A 23,381-nucleotide genomic window follows, 5' to 3' on the forward strand; every position below is an offset into this window, starting at 1 on the left:
GATTTCCCCTACTGAGCAAATGTTGGAAAGCCCTGTGACCTTTGTAGTGGGTTGAAGTACTAGAAACTGAAACCATGGAAGTAAACTGACAAAATGGTACAAAGGTTTCAGGCTGTGTTAGTTGTATGGTTTATCAGCATTTCCCAATCAGAACCTTCAGTATTCAGTTCAAAGAGACCTCAAAGTCATTTGTTGTTTAAAAACTTTTACATGTGATATAAAATATATGTGATTATTTTGAGATTTGTGACAGTTGGAAAAGCTTAGATGAGGAGTATGTATATAATAATTTCAAAGTCTAATTTCTGTAAATAATGTTACAGGTCCCTTACTCAATATCCTTCTGTAGGCTTTTAGTTGTTCCACAGTCTTCTCATTGAGCTCTCATCCTGGGAAATTTTCTCATTTTTTTTTTTATCTGAGCACAAACCTAGCATCTTGCTAAGACATTTGAGCCAGGTTTTTGAGTGTAGGTATAACATACCTTGGTCTCAGCAACTCAGAAAGTTTTGTAGACTTCAGATTAGAAGCCTGGCAAACATCAGTTCCCAGAGTTCTGAAAATTATTTCTGGGAGAATGATCTTTCCCTATGAAATAACCTGTGGGTTTTAGTTTTCCATTTTTATCCTCTTTTTCATCTTGGTTGTACCATTCAGTCTCTCTCAGGCAACAGTAGTTCACGGTATGTCCTCAGAATATCAATATGCCCCTCTGGTCTTATGGTTATTTGCAGGAAGCCAGGCCACTTGCTCAGTTACCTCTTCTCTCAGTGGAGTCTCTTTTTGATCTCCTTGGCAGTGGAGGAGAACAATTCATAGGGGAATCCAAAAAGCCTCTGGAAGGGATCAGATTATCTCTTTGTTCTGAATGTCCTCCTCTGTAGTAATAAGGGTGGCGGGGCTGTGTCCCAAACACCCCAGCCGCCTGCCCGGCTAGCTCAGTCGGTATAGCATGAGACTCTTAATCTCAGGGTCGTGGGTTCGAGCCCCACGTTGGGCGCCATTTGTAGTAATAAGGGCGGCGGGCTGCGTCCCCAACACCCCAGCCACCTGCCTGCTAGCTTATGCCCCGAAATAATTACACACAAACTGTATTCATTTAAACACTGCTTTGGCCCATTTCTATCTAGCCTCTTCTAGGCTAATTCTCACATATTAATTTAGCCCATTTCTAATCATCTGTGAGCACCGGTCTTACAGGGAAAGATTCAGCATGTCTGACCTGGCGGCTTGCTTCATCGCGTGCCTCTGCCCAGGAGCCGGGAGCATGGCATCTCTCTCTGAGGCGTTCGCTCTGGAGAGGAGAGCTGTCGAGTCTGACCTCACTTCCTTTTCCTCCCAGCGTTCTGTTCTGTTTACTCCTCCTACCTATCTTCTAACCAATTAAATGGGCCAAGGCAGTTCCTTTATTAGCCAATGACCTTCCTCCATCACTCCTCCCCCATTGGTGAGAAGCCCTCTTTGTTTATCAGTCATATAGTGGACATGCATGGTAGTAAAAGAATACTGGTTGTCTGTATGTACACTGGTGGAATTTCATTTTCCCCATTTGAGAGCCTGGATCAGACAGATCATTTTTAACCTCTGGGCTGTGGAACCTGACTTGAACCAAAATGATTTTGGTTGAAATTACTACTGCAGCTCCCATGAACTTTCATCTTTCACCTTGTGACAGTCACACATGAACACCTTCAAGTTGGCATCAGTGGAGAGGATAGAAGGTCTGACGGTGGTGATCAAACCAGATCGAGCATGGTGCGGGATAGCCTCAAACTGGGTCACACAGGCAGTAGATAGCCAGAATTTTGCAATCCTTTGAGAAGGGCCTCAACTGTGTCATAGAGTATTATGTGTATAAGATCAAGATCCAGTGACAAAATTAACTTCATTTCTGTTGTTGTTGTTTTTGCGGGTTTTTGTTTGTTACATTTTCTTTTTGTTTTTGGTTATTGGACTAGCCATAGCTGCCACAGTTCTTAGACAGGTGGGCCATCCTGTGGCAACAGTGTCTAAATCATTTAGACCAGTGTGCCACAGGACAATTCCATGGCCAGAATGCACATTTTAAAAATTTTCTTTGTTGATCACAAAAGTTTTCATGGTATTCATTGCATATATTCATTACACATGGTATTGTATAATAGGAGGATATTTTCATAATCATATCTTTTGTTAAGCATACCCAAGTAACCCACTTCCTTTCTGCTCATCCTCCTCCTCCCGCTGGTCCCCATTGTTTCTTTAGATATTTTTACTTTATCTTTTGTGTCATTATGCATACATAAATTTATGTCTCTATAGACAGGCAAGTGTGTATATCAAAGAAAACATACATTTGTCTTTCTGAGACTGATTTAATTTGCATAATATAATTATCTCTGGTCACATCTATGTCCAGTAAACAACATAATTGTGTTTTATTGGTCTCCATGTTACCTTTGGAACAGGGTCTCTAAGTGAACCCAGAGCACATCTGTTGACTAGGCTGACTGGCTAGTAGACCCCAAGGATCCTCCTTTCTACCCTTCCCCAACTTCATTGCTAGGCTTGCAGGTATGTACTACAGTGTCTAGTTTGCTTTGTGGGTGATGGCTCCGAATTTCATCCTCATGTTTGCACTGCAAGAATTTTGTCCATTGAACCAAAACCCGCAGTAGTTCTCAATCCCTTTAAAAGCTGTTAACCTCTTACATTGCACTTCTGGTAGTGGGGATATAGTTTATATATAGTCTGTAGTACTAAGAGCACATCAAAAATACAGGAAAATAATTTTTATTCTGCTTGAGGAAAAATCAACAGGATTTCAAATATAACTGTTAGTAACAGGAAAGGAATAGTGTAAGATTATGGTTACAGATAAATCATTAAAACACTTTTGATTTCTACAGATTACCCATCATCAAAAATTCCATCCTTACAGTTACTGCTCCTCATAATCCTTAGTTGTCATGTTATTATGTAGCCAGTGCCTGCTGTTAAAGTTTGAAAATGTCCCATTAAAATTTCAATCTGCATGATCTTAAAGATTACCTTCTTCAGGCCATGGATCTGTGATCCAGCTCTTTATCATGCTAATTATTTCTCCCATCTTCCTGTGAATATTATATGCAGGGACTCTAATCTCCATGCAATTGTCTTGATTTATAATGGAGTGTGTTCATAGGGTTAACCATCATCAGTATCCATAAATCACGCCCTAGCTAAAAGTTTGAACACTTTTGATATAATAGAGAACTCTGCATTGTAGGAAATCAGACTGACTATTCCTGCCCTTCAGACTCATCACATCTGTGGACAACATTGGTCCTAATTATGTGTCAATATTTAAAAATGTAATAAGTATCAATTTGTATCCTTGAGAGAATCTAGGAAAGGTACTTTCTCCCGAGTAATGCTGTCTGTACCTCTCTTGTGGTAAGAACATGACTGGCATCATATTTGGAGACAAACGTGATTTCAATGTTCACACTGAACACCTTTGCCTATTTTTAGTTTATTTTTTCAACTGAAGTGACTCTCATTCCCAATTCAGCTCTGCTTTGAATGGCAGAATGATATCACTCTTTAGGCCTTCAGTTTATGACAAAATCGCCTGTGCTTTGCCTTTTATCTTGCATTCTTTTATATTTCTCCAATAGGTCTGTACATTTCTGAAAACTAACAAGTAGAGACAATGAATCATTACACTGAGGTGATCCTTATGTTCTATGCAATTTTCATAATTTTTCTTATTTATTTCTTAACATTTTCTCAAGGCCTAATTTTTATTATAATTTAAACATGTTTTTATTCATGAGTAAATTTTAATGTTTAGAGATTTGCTTTTGTTTTTCCTTTTTGGAAATTTCTAGCCTCCTCCTCCTTTTCAAATTATGCTTTTTCTTGGGCAGCTGTGGTCACATTTCTTGGGAATTCCTTTAGGTAAGAAAATGTTTCACTGATGAACTTTAGTTCCAGTATTGATTTTTTTCTTCATCAGTTTTCTAATATTGCTGTAATCTTAATCATGTGATTATCTTCAAATTTTAACATTATAAATGTTTATGCACCTCCCTACTCAAACCTTGTATAAACATACAGCACAGGAATCAATTCTGAATATCTAACTAAGACTCTGAATCTTAGTGTAAGAAATGGAATCTGGGGTGGGGGTATGGCTGAGTCAGGAATATGCCTTCAAAAATCCCAGGTTTATGTTAGAGTTATATACAGCACTGTCTGTAATACCAGGCATGGATGGCAAATAGAGGTAAATCCTTGATACTTAGCCAGTGACCAGCAAGATTAGCCCCATCAGTTAGCTTGAGGTTCAATAAGAGACCATCTCAAAAAATACAGAAGAGGGTAATGGAGGAAACTGGAGATAGTTCTCTGACCTTCACATACATGTGTGCAGATTAAGAAGCACTAACATGCACATGCATGTGTATAGTCAGAGAAAGAAAAAAAAATTAGTGTAAACTTAAAGAATATTGCTAGAAGGGTGACAGATGATTGGTAAGAAAATCAGTGTCCCATTATGAAGAGAATAAATTCTACCTCTAACTCACAACTGAACAGAAATTGAGAACAAAGTATAGGAAGGACAGACATCTGTCCTGCAGCTGTGAGCACTGAGGAGTTCCTTTCCTCATAAACTCTCTTTTAGGAATAAACTCATACCAGGTGAGACAGAAAAACTACCTTTGCAGATCCCACTATGGGAAAAGTAGCCTAATCTGTTGTCTGTTTCTTATCAATAGTGATTTTTGAGGCAGGGGCTATTGCCCTGGTGCATTTTCATTTCTCTGTATAGCTGAGGATGCTTTTGACATTTTGATCCCCCTGCCTCTACTACCAAAAGTACTAAGATTTTATATTTTTTTAATCCTAAGTGAACCTGTGATTCTTTCTTCTACATAATAGGAATATAGTTATTGGTTCATAAATCTTAAGAAAGAAATAAAGATATAACACAAACAGCATAGCTGTCATAAAGCAACATATATATTCCTAAATGACTTAGTATGATGCCATTGATCACTTCATCACCAGACATGGGCAATAGACAATCAACCAGATAGTTAGGAATTAAAAGCACAGGGGAGCAGGTTTGGTCAGTCTTTAGGCTTAAATAATTTCTTAATGAACATAAATGGAGAAAACAGGAGTCTGTATAGATGGCTCGGTGATAAAGAGTGTGTTACAGACTGGATTTCAGGTACAAACATCCAAGTCAGTTGGCTCACAAGCGCCTATACCTCTAGGTCCAGGAGATCCGACTTCTTCTTTGGCCCTTTACACATATTACATGCACATGTATACACACAAACACACACACAGGCATATGTACACACACTTCAAACTATTTTTAAATAAAAAGAAGAATTTAAAGTGGTGCAATTTAAATACCTCATCTTTGTAATTTATTTGCTTCTCTACTATCTTCATAACCCATTTCACGTTCTCATTACTCTTCTCTTTCTGTTGCAGCAACTGTTCGTACTTCTGTTCCATTTCTCTCCTCTTGGCCTGTTCTTTCTCTACCTTTTTAGTCAACTTTTTCACGAGTTCCTTATGACTCTTCTCTTTCTGTTGCAGTAACTGTTCATTTTTCTGTTGCATTTCTCTTCTCTGGGCCTGTTCTTTCTCTACTTTCTCAGTCAACTTTTTCACAAGCTCCTCGTGACTCTTCTCCTCCTGTTGCAGCAACTGTTCATTTCTCTTTTGCATTTCTCTCATCTGGGTACATTCCTTCTCTAATTTCTCAGTCAACTGTTTCATGTGTTCCTTGTAACTCTTCTCTTTCTTTTGCAGCAACTGTTCATACTCCTGTTGCATTTCCTCCTTCATTTTTGTTGTAGCCTGTGCAGTTTCAGCTCTCACATGTTCCACTAGGAAGAAAATCAAGAAGGAAGATGTAAATGCACCATGTGTTGCATTCTTCCTCACATGCTTCAATGTTACTGCTGACATCATAATACTACACAGCTTTGTTCTTTTTGCTCAGCTTCAAGGTACCAAGTTTACAAGTAATTCAAACATTCTGCAGCTTTAGAGGGCTGTTAGCCCTTTAACTTGTGCCTCACCTTCAGTCTCCTTTTCCTTTTCTGTCAGAGTCTGGTCTGCCTGTAGAATTGCATCACTCATTTCCTCATAGGATTGCAAAAATTTCCGCAGAACTTCTTCAGCCTTCAAGTTCAGAGAACATGAAGTTAACAGCAGGAATGACTGAAAACTTTTGTGCCTGTCTCCATATATCCATTTCCTCTAGTCACACCTCTTGGTGCTAAGATTCCCAGGCACACAAAGGAGCACATGGTTCAGGTTGGACCCCAGCAAGAAATTCTTTTATTGGAGGCCTGTGTTGGACAAAAAGGATGATCCTTCTAGACCGTGGGCTCTAACTTTGGAGTTAATGGTGCTGTGGAGATAAATTGGGTGAGTTTGCTGAAGCTTTCATTAAGAACAAATAAATCTGAGGTAATGAGAAAAGATAGTAGTAATTTTAGATTCTAGCAGCATAAAGTCCTTTTAACCCCTGGCCAGTCTGTCCTAAACTGTTATCCACTATCTCCTGAGGCTGAGCTGTAACCCCAAACCCTCTTGCACAGATGTCTATAATAAGGCTATACCACAAATATTCCATTCCTTTCTGATTGATTAGTTCCAGTACCAGTCACAAACACAAGCCACAGGACTCCATGATAGACCGAAAGCATGCTCCCATGGAAGGTCTCAACCTGTTTCTTCCAATATTACATTATGATTGGATGGGACTCAGGAACTGTCTCTTTCTAGTTTTCCCCATTAAAACTGACTGTTGCCCCTGTCTTAGGTACATTGTAAGGATGCCTCTCTGATATATCAGGCTTTTAAATAATTTTTGACCTGCTCAAACCCTGCCTTCTTGGTGGATTATTTTCAGATTCATAGACCTTAACATTTGGGGTTTTGTCTGTTATCTGATGGTCCACTGGCTCGAGTCTCTGGCTTGGTTGAGTGCTACTGACCCATGAAGTAATCTCCAGAGGTAATCACTAGAGGTTTTGTGGCCTGTAGATTCTTTTACTAGGACCTAAGAGAGAAGAGACTGGTTGAAATATTGCTCCTGAAGTCAGAGGAAAAAGAGAGTCAAATCATCCCCTTTTTGAGCCTCCATGTTTGGTAGTGTCTGAGACATCTGGTTTCTGGAATTCACCCAAAGAGGTGACTGATCTAATTAGGTCTGAGCAGGACAATATTCTACTAACACACTTGTCTCCCTGGACTCCATCTGTGTCACTGTGGTCTCTCTGTCTACTCAGACTCTTGATTTCACTTTGTATACTCACTTTTTTTTAGTCTTTTTTCTTACTTTAAGATCACGGAGAAAACTCCATCTTTGGGCCCTAATTCTATCCTAGACCTTGTCTTAGAACACATTAAAGGTTTCTAGAAGATCCAGGAATCAGGAGACCCTGTTTCCCCTAGAAAACTCCAGCTCTATCACCTCGAGTGGCTGACTTTTGGGGTCAACTGACCTCCCAAGGGCACCTTTAACCTGTCTATTTCTCTTGCAGTTCACACAGGAGTTTTTGGCAGCCCAGCTCTCCCTGACCAAATGCCTTAGGCAGTGGCCTGTGTGCTCCTCTTGGAAGACACCCCTCAAAATTACTCCAATCTCACCTGTGAGGAGGGAATCCCTACTGTCTGCCCTATTAAACCTCAGGCTCCTGTCTTACCTCCTCTGAGGAAGATTCATTCTCTCTTCCTTATGAGTGTATTCAAAAAATGGGGACCTCAGAGGCTATCTGGGTTCTCTCACACTGCTCAAGCTCCCCCCCCCATCCCACCTTCCCTCTACTCAAAAGCTGCTAGGGTTGAGGACAAGCTGGCATCCTCCCCCAACTCTGTTTCCCCTTCCTCTCTCCCTGACACCCACTCTAGGACACCTTACAAGCTCACCTATGGATGTCTGGGACCCATGTTCCTGTCCTTGCTGGAGGCCCTTCCCATACAGGGGATCAAACAAGGGGGAAACAGTACCTGGAACCTTATTGGGTTTCCAATCCCTTCATGCTTAGTCACATTTATCATTGGAAAAAAGATTCTCCCATTCTCCTATAAGGCCCAAGGCTTCCCTGTTGGAAACACTTTTTCACACTTACCAACACACCTGGGATGACCATTAGCTGTTTCAGCTAATCCTCTTTGCTTATTGATAAGGGGAAATAATTTCAAGGGACACTAGGAAACTGGTCCTTGGAGATGATGGCAACTGACCACTATACCCACAGTCTTTCCAGCAGCCCTCTCTTTTCTCTGGCCCAGCTGGGACCCAAAATTATGTTGTGGTAAGGAGTACCTGAGGGTCTGTCTCCAGACTCTATTGGGTGATCTCTGGGTGGATGCAAAGTGCCCCATAAATTTGTCTAAAATCAGTCAGGTAAAACAGAAAAACAATGAATCCCCAACTGCTTCCCTGGGATTGTATTGGTTGATGGGAGTGTATCTTGTCTATTCTATAAACCCAGAGCAGAAGAGAATAGGGTTATCAATGTAACTTTTATGACTTAGTCTGCACTTCACATTAGAAAAATAAGCTTCAGAAATTGCAGGTATTTGAGGGAGAAAATCTCTCAAAGTGGAAATAGCCACCAGAGTATACAACAATCTGGAGGACCAGGATGATAGGAAGCCTTGGAATAATGCTGAAGTAATGTTGGCCACAATAAATGAGGACCCAAGCTGAAAGACCTGACAGGCCCAGGGGATGTCAGATTAAGGAGGCAAGTCCTTACAAGATTGAAGACCCATTGGGGACAGACTCCTGCTTAAAAAAAAAATCAGTGTGTTATTTGTAAGGAGTTTGGACATGGGCACAGCAAGTGACCCAATTGGTAAGAAAAAAAAATCTCCACCAAAGTTCCCAAACTTGAGGAAGACTGAGGAGATCAGGGTTTGGTCTCCCTCCCTGGAACCAGAGTAACTCTCAAAGTGGAGGCAAAGTTTGTAGACTTCCTAATAGGCAGAGAGCTTCAGATATCCCTCCTAAGGAAGCCAGGGGTCCACTAACCACCCAACAGACTTTGATCCAAAGAGCCATGGCTACCAAGATTTAGCCAAGAACAACTGCAAGAATGGTCAATCTAGGTAGAAGCACAGTAACTCATTCCTTCATAGAGACCCCCAAATGCCTTCATTGCTTCCTGGGGTGAGATTTACTACACAAATTGAGAGCTCAGATTATCTATAAAGCTGATATCACAAACATAGACTTGCCTTGGGAGAAGGTTCCAAACTCTGGAATCTTTGTTACTCCCCCTTCAGGGAAGAATACCTCCTTGATCTCCAAGAGCGGGAAGTTCTAAAATGCCAAGTGAATCCCTTATTGAAGGACCTTCACTTCTGTAGTGAAGCCCCCACTACTGTAGGCAGAGAATAACCTGCCTGGATTACTACAGCACCTACCCCTAATCACAGTGCCACTAAAGTCAAGGGTTTCACTTTCTGGGGATAAACAGCATCAGGACTCACATTGACTGTCTTAAGGAGGTGGGTATTTTGGTCCCCTGCCAATCTCCCTGGAGCAACCCACTCCTCACAGTCAGAAAACCTGGAGCCAATGATTTCAGGACCTCTTGCTTATCCTATTAAACCCAGAAAAGAAGATCTCTACAGTCTGGGACCTGAAGGACATCTTTTTTAGCATCTGTGTGTTTAGGCAGGAACAGCCGCTGTTTGCTTGTCCAAGCTCAAAGGGATCAAAATTTGACCAAATCTCTATCTGAAAAATCTCCCTAGAAAGCTCCATCTCTACAAAATCCTATATAGACCCTATGCCTGTTCAGTTGGCAGCTGCCCTTATCCAAGCTGGCAGAGCAGCCACTCTCCTGCATTCCTCCTTCCCAAATACACCTCTTGAATGAGTTTTGGGGTAAAGACCTTATTTTTAAAATATTCTCTTTGCAGAGTGGAGCAGAGAAGCAATGGACCTCTCTGCTAGGAAAATCCCTAAGGGAAGTGGAGCAGAATAACAACTTTTTGCAGGAGCTGTTTCAGATTGCTACATTTCTGCAGGGGTGCCTCCCTTAGCATAGCGAAGCAGAAGTAACAACTTGGGCCAGAATTGAGAAGAAAGGGCCCTCATTGTTGGGAAACTTCCTTAGGGGAGTGGAGCAGAGTTCAGCTGCAGTGGCCTTCTCTCAGAGAGGAAAAGGATTGTCACATCCTGTGGGGAGACCAAACCTACCCCCACCAGAACCCAGCTTCAGGTATAGTCTGACTTTCCAACAAGTTGGGATATCTTTCTTCTCACAGTTGTAGAATTACCAGATACCTTTCCTTCACAAATGTAGGTATAGCCTGACTTCCTGTCAAGTCAGTATAGCTATTTCTCAGAGATGTAGTTGGTATCTTGGATACATTCCCTTCACAGCTTCAGGTAAAGTCTGACTTCCCAAAAAGTCAGGATAGTTTTCAGGTAACTCTTTCAGGTGTAACTTGACTTCCACCAGTCGGGATATCTTTCCTTCGAGAATAGTAAAATTTGCAGGTATAACCTGACTTCCTGAAACGTCAAAATACCTTTCCCTCCAGGGCTGTAACTCTTGCAGGTATAGCCTGACTTTCAACATTTAGAATATCTTTCCCTCTAGAAGTATAACACTTGTAGTGTCCATAAACAGAGAAATGTTTAAATGGTAAATCAATCAAAAACAGGCAAGAAATTCTTGATCTCCTAGATGCCCTCTGGAATCTGAGATAGCTGGCCACTAGGGAAGTGGCCCAACTGACTCTGACCTTAACAATGCTCCTGCTGTTGGCTCCAACATTACCAGAACTGCCTACATATTTAATTGGGGATGATGACTTTTCCCAGGGATGGCCTAATGGATTAACTAAACAGAGATAGTCCAACAGATGCATAGACCTACCCCCTGACCCTGGAAAGGGCTTTAATCAAACAGCTTCGTGAGAGTCCCATCTTAGTAAAACAAAATTATTCACATTGTTGTCTAAAAGTTATCACATTCCTTCCCTAAATTTTATGCTTTGAGACATTGTTCCCAGATGTCTGGCCTGCCAGGCTACCCACAGTGGACCACAGCAGCACCAGGAGCACAGTAATAGGAAAAGATGTATGGTGCTGGAGTCTTGGAAAATAGAGTTCATTGAGGTAAGGCCCAGGCCCAATGAACTTAGATATCTGCTAGTACTGGTAGGAGCCTTCTTGGTTTGGGCAGAAGCTTTCATAGCAAAAGGAGAGACAGCTTCCACAGTGGCAAAAAAAAAGCTGCTATTGGAGGTCATCTACAATTTCGAGTACACACTGCACCAATCTCAGACAATGTGCCAACTTTCGAGTATCAGATTATTCACGAATTGTCTAAGACTTTGGGGATAAATTTTAAACTCCATTTTGTGTATCATCCCCAGAACTCAAAGCAGGTAGAAAGAATGAATTGAACCTTAAAGGAGCCCCTGATGAAACCTTGAGACTGGCAAGGACTGGATGGCAATTTTCCCCTTTGCTGTCATTTGGGTTATAAATACTCCTTAGGAGTTGACTGCCTGTGAGATTATATTTGGAATCCCTCTGTCCTAGGATCAAATCTGAGGCCCTACCTGAGATATCTTATCTTACTTTGCTTAAGTTGGTATAGGCCCTGCAGCTCACACAAGATGGGCTATGCCCTCTGCTATGGCACATATATGAGCTTCCCCACCCCCTTCCCAAAGCCTAAGAGCTACAAACCAGGAGACTTCATCTGAAACAAACATCACCAGAAGGAGCCTTGCATCCTCTCTGGATGGTGTCCCACACTGTTATCCTGACCACCCCATCAGCTAAGAAAGTGGATAAAATTAAATCCTGTGTATGTCACTCCAACTTAAAGCCAGTTACAGAAGGACAAGCCAACAAAGACAAAAACAAAAGGTGTACTGTATGACTCCACCCACTGGACCCACTAAAGCTAAGATTCATTTCTATCTGACTTTCCTGGTCTACATAATGGGATTGATATATGCCAACAACCCACATATGTCAGTCTAATGTTATAGGAGAACAATTCTGCTTGTATGCTAACCATAGGGGAGTCATCACAGACAGTCTGATCTTAGTCAGACAAAGGAAAGAGAACATACCCAATCAGTTGCACGGAGCTGATTTAAATCCCTTTTCAACTAGTCACCATGGATATTTACCCTGATTAGAGGAATGATTATAATTCCAGTAATCATACTATGTACAACTTCCCTGCTAAACTCTCTCCTGCTTCATTCAAGAGGATAATTGCAGTTAATCTTCTAGTCCTGGGGGTACAGTATGGCCACTTACAGGACTTGAATTTCTGATATCAATGACTTGATGATCCACTCGAAGGGGGATTTCTTTGGAACTTAATGATTGCAGGAACCAGGCAGGACAGGAAATCCTGACAACAAAGTCCCCTACTGCATCTCCCCATATTACATTACGATACTCAGGAGCTGTCTTTTTCTGATTTTCTCCTTTAAAACTCGATGCTGCACCTCAAAAGATATAGACACTGAAACCTGACTCCTTCTTAATTTATCACCTTTTAAAATAAGTTTTTGGCCTCCTGGAACTCTGTCTTTGTGGTAGGTTATTCTCAGATTCTGAAACCACAACAGTATGGGGCTGGGGAAGAGTGATGAACAAAGAGATATGGATGATAGACAGTCGTCTTTTAAATCTAGTTTGAAGCCCAACCTGATGAATTATAAATTTTGTGTTTGAATCCTTTGTAAGACAACAAGACCAGCTGAAGTGCTGGGTGACAGTCACAAGGGTGGTTAATGTGATTGTCCAGTGTGAACTCAAGTGATAACTGAGTGCACTGTCTCTGATGAATAAGCAGGACATATCCATTGTGACAACCTTCATGTATGTGATATTGACGAAGCATATGCGTGGAATGCAGACCCTCTCACCATGATGCTTGGGGTCAATCTGCAGTCGCAAAGAGGTCAGCAACTTCCCAGAACATACATCTAATCTTGCTTACCTGAATTCCCTTCCTGGGTTCTTCATAATACTTTTTCTTCAACTCCTGTATCTTCTGGATAAAAAGAAGATATCCCCCTGGTTTATAATAAATTCCCTGTTTCACGTCTTCTTGTAGTGGACTGAAAATATCTTGAAGCAGAGCCAAGCAGTGGTCTGAGGATTCCTGTTCATTCTTCTTAAAGAATTCCTTTTGCTTTATTTCTAAATTGGTCTTTGATGTAAAAAAGAAAAAAATAATTAAGAAGGGAAAGCAGCCTGAATTTGCCATATTTTTACTGACATCATTTTTGCTCCTTGAATGTAGAGTTCAGATCAGAGATTTAAATCTTTAGAGATAAACTACTTTTTTTAAGACTGGGCTAGAGATGCCACATGAAATAAATGTGATTCATTGTTCATTTGCCTCTGATAGTTTATGCTTAATTTTTTGTTTTGTTTTGCTTTTGGTTTGAATATTGAATTAGTCAACTGACACTGGGCATTGAGTTAATCAGACACACTAAATACTTCTCTATACTTTACAAAAGGGGAATGTTACCAGCTTATATGGAAAGGACAGATATTTTAAAGCTTTGAGTCTATGATAATCCCTTTTTGCTACTTAGCATGATTATTAAAAAGTAGCTGTTACTATTTTAAATCTAGTAACAGTTGTCTTCCTTCTTCCAGGACCAATTTCATTTCCTCACAGCATGTTGCCTTGCAAAATCTACTTCCAGGTAACCTTGGGAGGACAATTACCTCTAATTGTTTTAGGAATACTTCATTAATGTCTTTGAAGGAATTTTGCCTGAAAGTCATGATGGCTTCTTTCTCACTGGCCCTGTGCAGGTCCAGCAGCTCCTGGAGGGTCTCTGTGGGTAGCTGCAACTTCTGGTTCATCTGCTGGTCATAGTGGGTAATGGCCTTTTGCACTGCAGCTGTATTCTCTGTCTGGGACAAAGCCAGGACAGCATTCTCCATGCAGAGCTGACTCCCACTGCTGATGGCATTGACATAGGTTATCACCAAACTCTCTAGCCCTATAACCAGGAAACAGTTGTCAACATTTGGTACAGATGGATGAAGACAACAGTATTACATATAATTCCAGATATGTCACTCATAGATGCCTTAAACCAACAGTGTCCTCAGCATAATTTGGATGAAGGACAGACAGAAACATCTCAGCCTCTAACTAACTTTGATGGAATAGGAAATTCTCTGTACAAAGTTTTTCCATGAGGTGTGGGACCCCAAATGCTAAGCATGCTGGATAGAGATTACATATGCCTTTGTCTATGAAATGTTTGCATCCATTTTAATGCATGCACCATGAGTACGTGCTCTGTACTTTTTCATGTTTGACTGTGTTACCAGCCCTGTCCATAGTAAGCATTTCATTCCAATTCAGGAGTAAAATCTGTCCTCCCAGACATAAATTCTCCATCCAGATGACTAGAATAAATTTCTTTATTAGTATAAATAAACTTTCTGTATGTGACAATGTGACAATGACTAGCTCTGTGTGGATTTTATTGCATTTATATTTCAATGTTATGAGTCATACTTGTTCATTTGCTGTTGTCTGTTGAATGCCAGTTTAGTCTTCTAGAGTAATTTCCTTTGCCCCCTTTTCTTTTTATCCAACAAGAAAATATGATAGATAAAGCTATTTCAATGCTGGTACCATCTACAGCTTAGCATTACAGTAGAGATAGATTTACATTTCTTCAATGCTAAAGTAAGTCATTTCTATCTCATGATACTGTGGTCTAGACAGTGAGAAGAAGGACTGGGAAGGGACTCACGTGGTCCATTGACCCTGATGCCTCCTGAAAGCGTTTTAACCTTTGAACAGCTGAACACATAGGAGCAGAACTCTGCCACCTGTTCCACAAAGTCTGGGTAGAGGTCTTCATCCTGCAGTGATTCCAGCTTGCCAAGCTGCCTACCCTTTGCTGGTCGTTCAAACACAAAGCATTTCTTCTTTGGGAAGAACCTCTGGATACAAAGCCGAGGCAAATTTAATTCCTTTTCTTTATTTGTTTGGCCAGTACCTGGGTGTAGCAAAAATAGGATTTTTAGCCAGGATGTGGAAGGGGAGTATACATTTTTAAATTTGTTCATGAGATCTATTGTAAAATTTAGGCAGGAGGATTATGAATTAAGACTAGCCTAGGTCAAACAGTGACACCCTGAAAACAAAAAAACAAATAAACAAAAAGAAAAAAAAAACAGAAAAATAGCAGCAATGTTTGTTTTAAGAATTTTCAGTCTAGGAAAAGCTGAATGCTCCTTTAGGCTTCTCAGGAAATGGAGCTTCATTCTCAGTATTTAAGCCTCTCACTGTAGCTGGACTGTGGACAAAGACAATATGTACACCCCTGAGTACAGCGTCATTTCATTTCAAAGACACCTGGCAGCACACCAGCTACATGGGGCCCATACTGTTTCAACCGTTGAACTAGGATGTTAGTAAAATTAATCTAGCCTTTTCAAATCCATCTTCGTATGTACCATATTCTCTGTTTCAATATAAAATAAGTCTGAAGTAAAAAGATCAAATTAATCACTGTAAAGGAAAAGGTAATGAACAAATAAATTTGTTCCTAGTACAAAAGAGAAAATGTTTGAATCAATCTATTAAATCATATGTTAAACACTAGTTCTTAGGAATCATTAGCAAAAAGAAATAGATACTGTAGGTGCAAGAAAATTATAGACAGAAAAATCTGAATTCTTGTGGGTTTAATGGACATACTCATTTATCAGTTGTAAGTCTCATACCATATATGGGCCTCAGGGAATGCTCTAGGTATTCATCTGGGGAGATAGTTTTCCCATCTACTGTCAGGTCAAGAGTAAAGTCCCTCAGCGTCCACACAAAGTCTGGGAAGAAGCTCACAAACTCATCTGAGTCCTCCACCTCTTTCTGGTCAGGTAAGGATCTTGTTCTGATTCTGTCTGTCAGCTCTGTCACATAGCTGAACAGATAATTAAGGAAAACCCCAGAAAGCACCAAGCACAACTCCAGGACCCCCATCCTGTATTCATTCCACATCTTCCTGGATCCTAGCCCAAAGCCTCATTTTTTTCCTAACCTCATGGTGAACATTGTAGCTACATATACATGAAAGGTTTATATGTTTTATAGTTCATTAACCAAGAGTCAGAGTCATGGAGCTGGTTTAGGAGGCTAGGCCACTCCACTTGCTCTGGTGCTGTTCTGAACCTCAGAAAGGATACTGCAGCTGGTCCAGAGCCTGCTGGTTGATGGTTCCCATGCTGTTATAGACAAAGGTGCTGCTTAGAAGTACAGCCAGGGCAAAGATCCAGCAGTCATTCTGGTTGTCACCCTGGAAATAAGATCACACATGACTAAGGAATATGTTTTGTTCTTATGTCACTTTCCAGATCAGTAGTGCTAAAATATATTCACTTTATTAGAGAGGATTTTAGTCGTAAGGACATTCAACCTTTTGTGACTTATGCAAGGTACAAAACAAAACAAGAGAAACAGCAATAAACATACAGCTGCCATCCACAGAACTTGCAAGTTGAGTGTTGCTTTGGTTAGTGATTGTTTTACAATGGTTCTCACTATGCTGCTTTGCTCATTGTTAGTGTTTCAATACCACAAACTACCACATTCCTTTATTTTTTTTTTGAGCCACCTTGTACTATTTCCCTCATCTTTGTTGGCTGAAAATAACTATATGTCATGTAAATAATAAAAGAAAATGATAAAGATCCAATACTTCTTTAAAAATATTGGAAACAGTGAGAAGGCTTGGTATGTATAGAAAGCTTGCTGCCCAGCCTTAGAGTCTGAGTTGAAACCCCAGAAAGCTCATGGTGAAAGGAGAACCGACCCTACATGTTCTCCTCTAACTTCCACATGGGCATTGTAGCACATGCACCACGGCATATGCAACACAACACAGACCCAGGCGCAAGCATGCACGTGCACACACACACACACACACACACAATAAAGCTTTTAAAGCAGCATAGACAAGAGTATAAAATATTCAAAGATGAGGGGCTGAATTGTACCCTGAGCCCTCAATCCTTACTTTCTCAACATCTCCCAGACCCTCAGTGTCAAGCAGAACTAGAGTGGAGCCTTCCTTCTGGGGATGAGGTAAACACCACATCCAGATCCCTTTGGTGTGAGACTGCACTGTGGAACCCAGAGAGAAGCCTGAAAATCAGAAAGGTAAAGAGACATTAGACTTGTGGAAATAGGTGCTTCAAGGAAGTGATAATAAAATTAGCATAATCAAACCTGAAAGATGACTCAGTGGTTAAGTTTGCCTTCTACTCTTGCACAGGGCAGAGTTAAGTTCTCAGCATCTACATAGCAGGTCACAACTATCTATCACCCAGTTCCAGGGAAGCTTATGTGCCCTTCTAACACCTGTGAATGCCAGGCATGCACATGGCACATGGACAAAATACTCGTATATACACATACTCATACATCTAAAAATTAAAATAAATAAATCTTTTTTGAATACTCAGCATAATGAAGGTTGAGAGAATTAATTGCATCCAATGCTAATGCTTATCATACACTCAGAGTCATAGCAGAAATTCAATTTTCAGATATACAGTCCCAAGACCTCCAGGCTTGCTTCAAGGCTCCTCATAAAATGAGTAGCAGAGTCAGTCTCTCATGTGCATGTCCTGAACTTGCTGTGTGTGAGGCTGTAACAGCAGGAACCTTGAAAGCAGTGTCCACAAGCTGATGATGTCTAGAAAAGTTCACCACATGCCGGGCATACTGCACATGGAACAACAGGGTTGTTTGCCATGCTGGGTTCAGTCTTGCTATGCCAGGCTCTTTCCTTCCTCTTCCCCTAAACACTGGAAACCAGAAAATTTGTTCTGTACCATTTCATATTACTCATACGAAAATTAAATTTATTTTTCCAAAGCTTACAGACAAATAGTTGCCTGAATCTCAACAGATTGGTTGTTGTTTATTGTGAAACTCTAATACAATGTGGATTCTCAAAGTTTGATGAACTGTCGTCTTGTAACCAGGAGTAAAATGTTATGTTTTGAATATAAAATGTTCTTCACAGGTTCATGTGTTTGAACACTTAACCCCAATTACTGGCCTTATGTTAGTACATGTAGAAGCATTAGGAAGTAGGACATGGTTGGGAGATAGCAGGCCTTTGAATGTTATAACACTGGTCTTGTTTGTGGCCCTCTGCTCTTTTCTTCCTGGTCTGTCTTCAAAACCCACAAGCTCCTTCCACTATACCTACAGCCACAAAGTCCTGTCTCCTACCACAGTTGATTGATATCCTTTCAACTGTGAGCAGAGAAAATCCTCCTTCCTTACATTGCTGCTGTCAGTCATTTGATCAGTGATGAGACTGATACAACCTAGAAAACCTGAGAGCCTGGTCTCAGACAGGTGTCTCACTAGCTGTCTTCATTTCAGCATCATTCAGCTGTTTTGTCTACAGGGAAATGGATAAGGCAATGTTAAGATTACTTTATCACTGAAATTCAAAACTGAAGAAAATTTTGACTCACATTTTCATAGAGACAAACTTTGAATGTATTGTGTTAAGTGAAAGAACACATAACAAAAATACTATATTTTGTAAAAGTTCACTCACATGGCATTCCTAGGACAGTAATATTTGTAGATATAGCACAGAGAAGAATGGTATGGGTTGAGAAAAGAGCTACTTCTTGAAATGGTTGGTGAAGTCACGGTTGTATAATTTTTTTTAATGCAACAGAAATAGATAAATAAAAGCAGTCATAAAGATACATATTCTATAATTTACAATAACAAAAATCAATAAATAAGCTAAAGAAAGACTTTTTAACCTTAAAGATCACAAAAATTGCTGTTGCACAGGAACATATATCAGTACTTTAAAGCTAATTAACACTTATATGATCTTCATTACTGCATTTCTTCATCTAATAAATAAAACAGTTGTTGTTTAAGAAGGTAAATAGGAACTAAATGTGGTGATGCAGGACTGTAATCATCTCTCAGAAGGCCACGACAAGATCATGAGTTCAAGATCAGCCCTGATTACATACTGAGCTAAAGACCTGCTTGGACTATATAGCATGACCTTGTCTCAAAATCGAAAGCAAAGTGACAAAGCAACAACAAAAAGAACCCAACAGCAAACTGCAAGCAGAAGATTAAATTCTTCACCCTGTCATGCAGGAAGCAGACAATGTCAGTGTGCTCTTGGACCAAGCACAGCTGTGCTCGTGGCCCTCACCTGATTTCTTCCCAGCCAGCTTGTTCATCAAGTAGGATTTGCCTGTGCGGTAGAAGCCCACAATGGCCACCACTACCACAGGCTGTTCGATGTTAGACAGGATCTCTAGAGCTTCCTGGTTGACTATCAGTTGTCCATTTACATTCTCAATGAGGCACATAGGGCTTGGCATAAAGCCCTCTGAAGTCATTGTGCTTGCTTTTCCTTAGAGAGAAAAATAAGATTAATTAGAATGAGCCCTCTATACTCAGAAGGTAGAGCAATAAAATCCTTTAAATAACACAATTCTGTATGCATCAGAGACATAGATGAAGGAGAACCCATATAAGTTTAGAATATTATAGAATATTATTAAAGATTTCATTTATAATTTAACAGAAACAACATCCTGCTGTTCTCACAATGCAAATACTCCAAATAATTTTGCAAAGAAAACTTTCCTTATTAAAGATTTTAACCAAACATCATAAGGCAAACAGAAGCAGATTTAGATAAATGATTTTGCAGTTGTATATAATCAATTAAATATTCATTTGTTCATTTGTTTACCATTATAATGAATAAAAAATCCAGGAATTGTGTTTCATGTATATCTTTATGATAATTTCTGGAGATTATAAAGTATATTTATTCTACCTATCCTAACAGTTATACTCATGTTGTGAGCATGAGTCTCTACCCATGGAATAAATTGCATAACCAACATGAAACTACATAAGGTTAATCATTTATTTTGGGTGTTTTCTTTGTTTTTTAGCATTTTTCCCCCAAAATTTATTTTAAAAAAAGTGACAGTGACTCTTCAAATGACATGTTCCTAAGAAAAGAGAACTGAAAAACGCCAATACAACAAAGGAGGCTAAATGCAGAAAAGATTTGAGAGGAACAATACAAATACTGCATATTGTAGAAAACAATGGTAATGTAAATAACAAGAGATCAGGGAACTGTTCAAGACCACTAGACAGGAAGTAGTTCTAATAATTCTATCCTGCCATTCTCCTTTAGATTTTCTGTGTAGTTTTCATTTGGCAAAGAAAGGAAAAAGCAAAGAAGAGGAAAAGAAGCACTGGTAATCAGAGACTAGGAGTTGACCAGGCAGAACAAAGCTATCAGGAAGACTGTGATGAGTGAGAAAGGTGACTGGATTGAAATTCTGGATTCCGGGAGGCAGGAACAATTGCCTGAGGGCTTGGCAGTGGGGACAAGGTAAGCAGAGTTTGTTCTCAGACTTCTGTGCCCAGGGTTCTTGTAAGAAAGCCCTTCACTACAGTCTAGAGGCAGATCCTGCAGGACAGGGTTAAGAAGTACATGGGCTTTTTCAGACCCAGTCCAGCTGGCCTTGGTGAGTTCCCGATAGAACATCCCCATTGTCTCAGTGTGTGGGTGCAGAAAGCATGGGATAAAATCCGACTCTGAACATAGCGGACAATGAGGACTGCTGAGAAGTGAAGAACAATGGCACTGGGTTTTGATCTTACTGCACATACTGGCTTTGTGGGAGCCTAGGCTGTTTGAATATTCACCTTACTAGACCTGAAAGGAAGTGGGAGGTCCTTGGACTACCCACAGGGCAGGGAACCCTGACTGCTCTTTGGGCTAAGGAGAGAGGGGGAGGGAAATGGGAAGTGGTGGCAGGGAGGAGACAGAAATATTTAATAAATAAATAAATAAAAAATAATAAAAAAAAAGAAGTACATGGGCATGAGGAATAAGCCTGTCTTTCTACTGAAGAAGGAAGTTCACTTGAGCCAAGATCACATGTGTGAGTGTCACGGCCCATCCTTCATCTTTCACTCTGGGGTCCAGCTGTGACCAGAGGTTCCCAGAAAACAGTCACAACTGTGTCAATGAACCTAGAAGGCTGACAGACTGACTGACTAGAATTCATGCTATGGTGGGGAGCTGGAATGTTGTAAAGTCTAGAGCCAGATTTTCCTGGGTTATCTTTAGCTGCCTCCATAGCCATTTCTTACATCAGTAGGACTGTAGCAAACTCCCCATTTGCCATGATCTACCTGTTTCGTGTTGCCACCAATGTATTTTAAAAGTACCTTGATCTATGACTTTCTTCAGTCTGTTACTAGAGAATCTTTAATAAACTTGCCAAGCTGGACCAAGTTGTCTGTGCTAAATTGAGCCCATTGATCATTCAGCTCTTGAATAGACCATATATCTTATTTCCTTGAATTGTTCTTACATCAACACATTTCCTCTATTTGTTCTTCACCCAAGTGGTGGCTGTTTACCCTGCATCTCTTTCTGTTTCCCGTCATGAAAATCAGACACAAGCAGCCTTTTCAGTAGGAGTGGGAAGGCATCGGCTCTGCTCCATCACTGACAGTAGTTGTTTAACTGTGCCATCAGCAGAGACAGAGTGAGCACAGAGTAAGACAATTCCAGTGCATTTCTAACCCCTGGTCAAGCCTCACATCTGCTGGTCCCTAATTCAATGTATTCCAATAGTGACCTTACAGACTGGCTTCCCTGATAAGATCACCCAGGGTTCACCCGCTGCTGTGCCACAGCCCATGTCCAGGAGCAGCTGTTTCTAATCACAGTAGTTCTAAAGAAAAATCAATTAACCCACAAAAATGTCATCTCATTCCTTCCCACGACGGTGGCACCATGTTCTAGAGCAGAACTCCCCAAACCTAGCAAGGGCAAATGTCCCTTCTTACCTGCTCTTTCTGCTCAGCGCAGGTGGACAGCCTCTGCCACTTGTCTTTAATTTCCTCCTGCAATCTTGTGAGGCTTTCTGGATTTTCCCTACTGAGCAAATGCTGAAAAGCCCTGTGACCTTTGTAGTGGGTTGAAGTACTAGAAACTGAAACCATGGGAGTAAACTGACAAAATGGTACAAAGGTTTCTGTAGGCTGTGTTAGTGTATGGTTTGCCAGCTTTCCCAACAGAACTTTCAGTATATGTTTTAAACAGCTCTCAAAGTCATTTTTTGTTTAAAAAATTTTCCATGAGATATAAAATATATATGCAATAATTTTCAAATTTGTGACTAGATGGAAAAGCTTAGATAAGGTGTATGTGTATAATAATTTCAAAGTCTAATTTCTAAAAATAATGTTAAAGGTCCCTGAGTAAATATATTTCTGTGGGTTTTTATTAGTTGTTCCACAGTCTTCTATTTGAGCTTTTCTCCTGGGAAAGGGGTCTCAGTTTTGTTTTTACGTGACCACAAAACTGGCATCTGGCTAAGACATTTGAGCCAGGGTTTTGAGTGTAGGTATAACATACCTTGGTCTGAGCTACTCAGAAAATTTTGTGGACTCCAAATGAGCAGCCTGGCAAGCATCAGTTCCCAGAGTTCTGGAAATTGTTTCTGGGGGAATAATCTATCCCTATGAACTAACCTGTGTGTTTTGGTTTTCCATTTATCCCCATTTTTTTCCTCTTTTCCATCTTGGTTGTACCATGGAGCCTTTCTCACTAGTTCAGGGTATGACATCAGAATATCAATAGACCCCTCTGGTCTTATGGTCATTTGCCAGGCAACCAGGCCAGTTGCTCAGTTACCTCTTGTCTCAGTGGAGTCTCTCTTTTTTTTAATCTCTATCACAGTGGAGGAGAACAATTCATAGGGGATTCCAAAAAGCCTCTGGAAGGGATCAGATTATATCTTTGTTCTGAATGTCCTTCCCTCAGAAGTGAGAAGCCCTCTTTGTCTAAATCATATCAATTCATGGTAGTAAAAGAATACTGGTTGTCTGTGTACCATGGTGGAATTTCCTTTCTCCCATTTGAGAGCCTGGATCAGACAGATCAGTTCTAACATCTGAGCTATGGAACATGAATTGAACATAAATGATTTTGGTTGAAATTACTACTGCAGCTCCCATGAACCTGGTTTCATCTTTCATCTTGTGACAGTCACACATGAATGAATACCTTCAATCTGGCATCACTCTAGAGGGTAGAAGGTCTTAATGATGTTGGGTTTCTCAAACAGATTGAGCATGGTGCAGGAGTAACCTCTGACTTGGTGATCTGGTCACACAGGAAACAAATAGCCAGAATTTTGGAATCCTTGAGAAGGGCCTCAACTGTGTCATAGAGTATCATGTGTATAAGACCAAGATCCAGAGACAAAATTAACTTCATTTCTGTTGTTGTTGTTT

General features: G+C 40.4%; 1 protein-coding gene across 1 annotated transcript; it reads right to left on the bottom strand.

The window, feature by feature from the left end:
* Positions 1-2,784: 2,784 nt before the first annotated feature.
* On the bottom strand, positions 2,785-22,017 carry LOC142854841 (guanylate-binding protein 1-like). The gene is made up of 10 exons (XM_075981182.1): positions 21,930-22,017; positions 19,249-19,452; positions 17,056-17,183; positions 16,226-16,335; positions 15,767-15,963; positions 14,788-15,036; positions 13,739-14,019; positions 12,996-13,208; positions 6,069-6,171; positions 2,785-5,873 (listed from the first exon to the last, which is right to left on the bottom strand). The coding sequence occupies exons 2-10, from the start codon at positions 19,436-19,438 to the stop codon at positions 5,287-5,289; spliced, it is 2,058 nt and encodes a 685-aa protein (XP_075837297.1). The 5' UTR covers positions 19,439-19,452; positions 21,930-22,017; the 3' UTR covers positions 2,785-5,286.
* Between the last annotated feature and the right edge of the window lie 1,364 nt (positions 22,018-23,381).

This window comes from Microtus pennsylvanicus, chromosome 7, assembly GCF_037038515.1.
Source record: "Microtus pennsylvanicus isolate mMicPen1 chromosome 7, mMicPen1.hap1, whole genome shotgun sequence".
Classification (NCBI taxonomy): Eukaryota; Metazoa; Chordata; class Mammalia; order Rodentia; family Cricetidae; genus Microtus; species Microtus pennsylvanicus.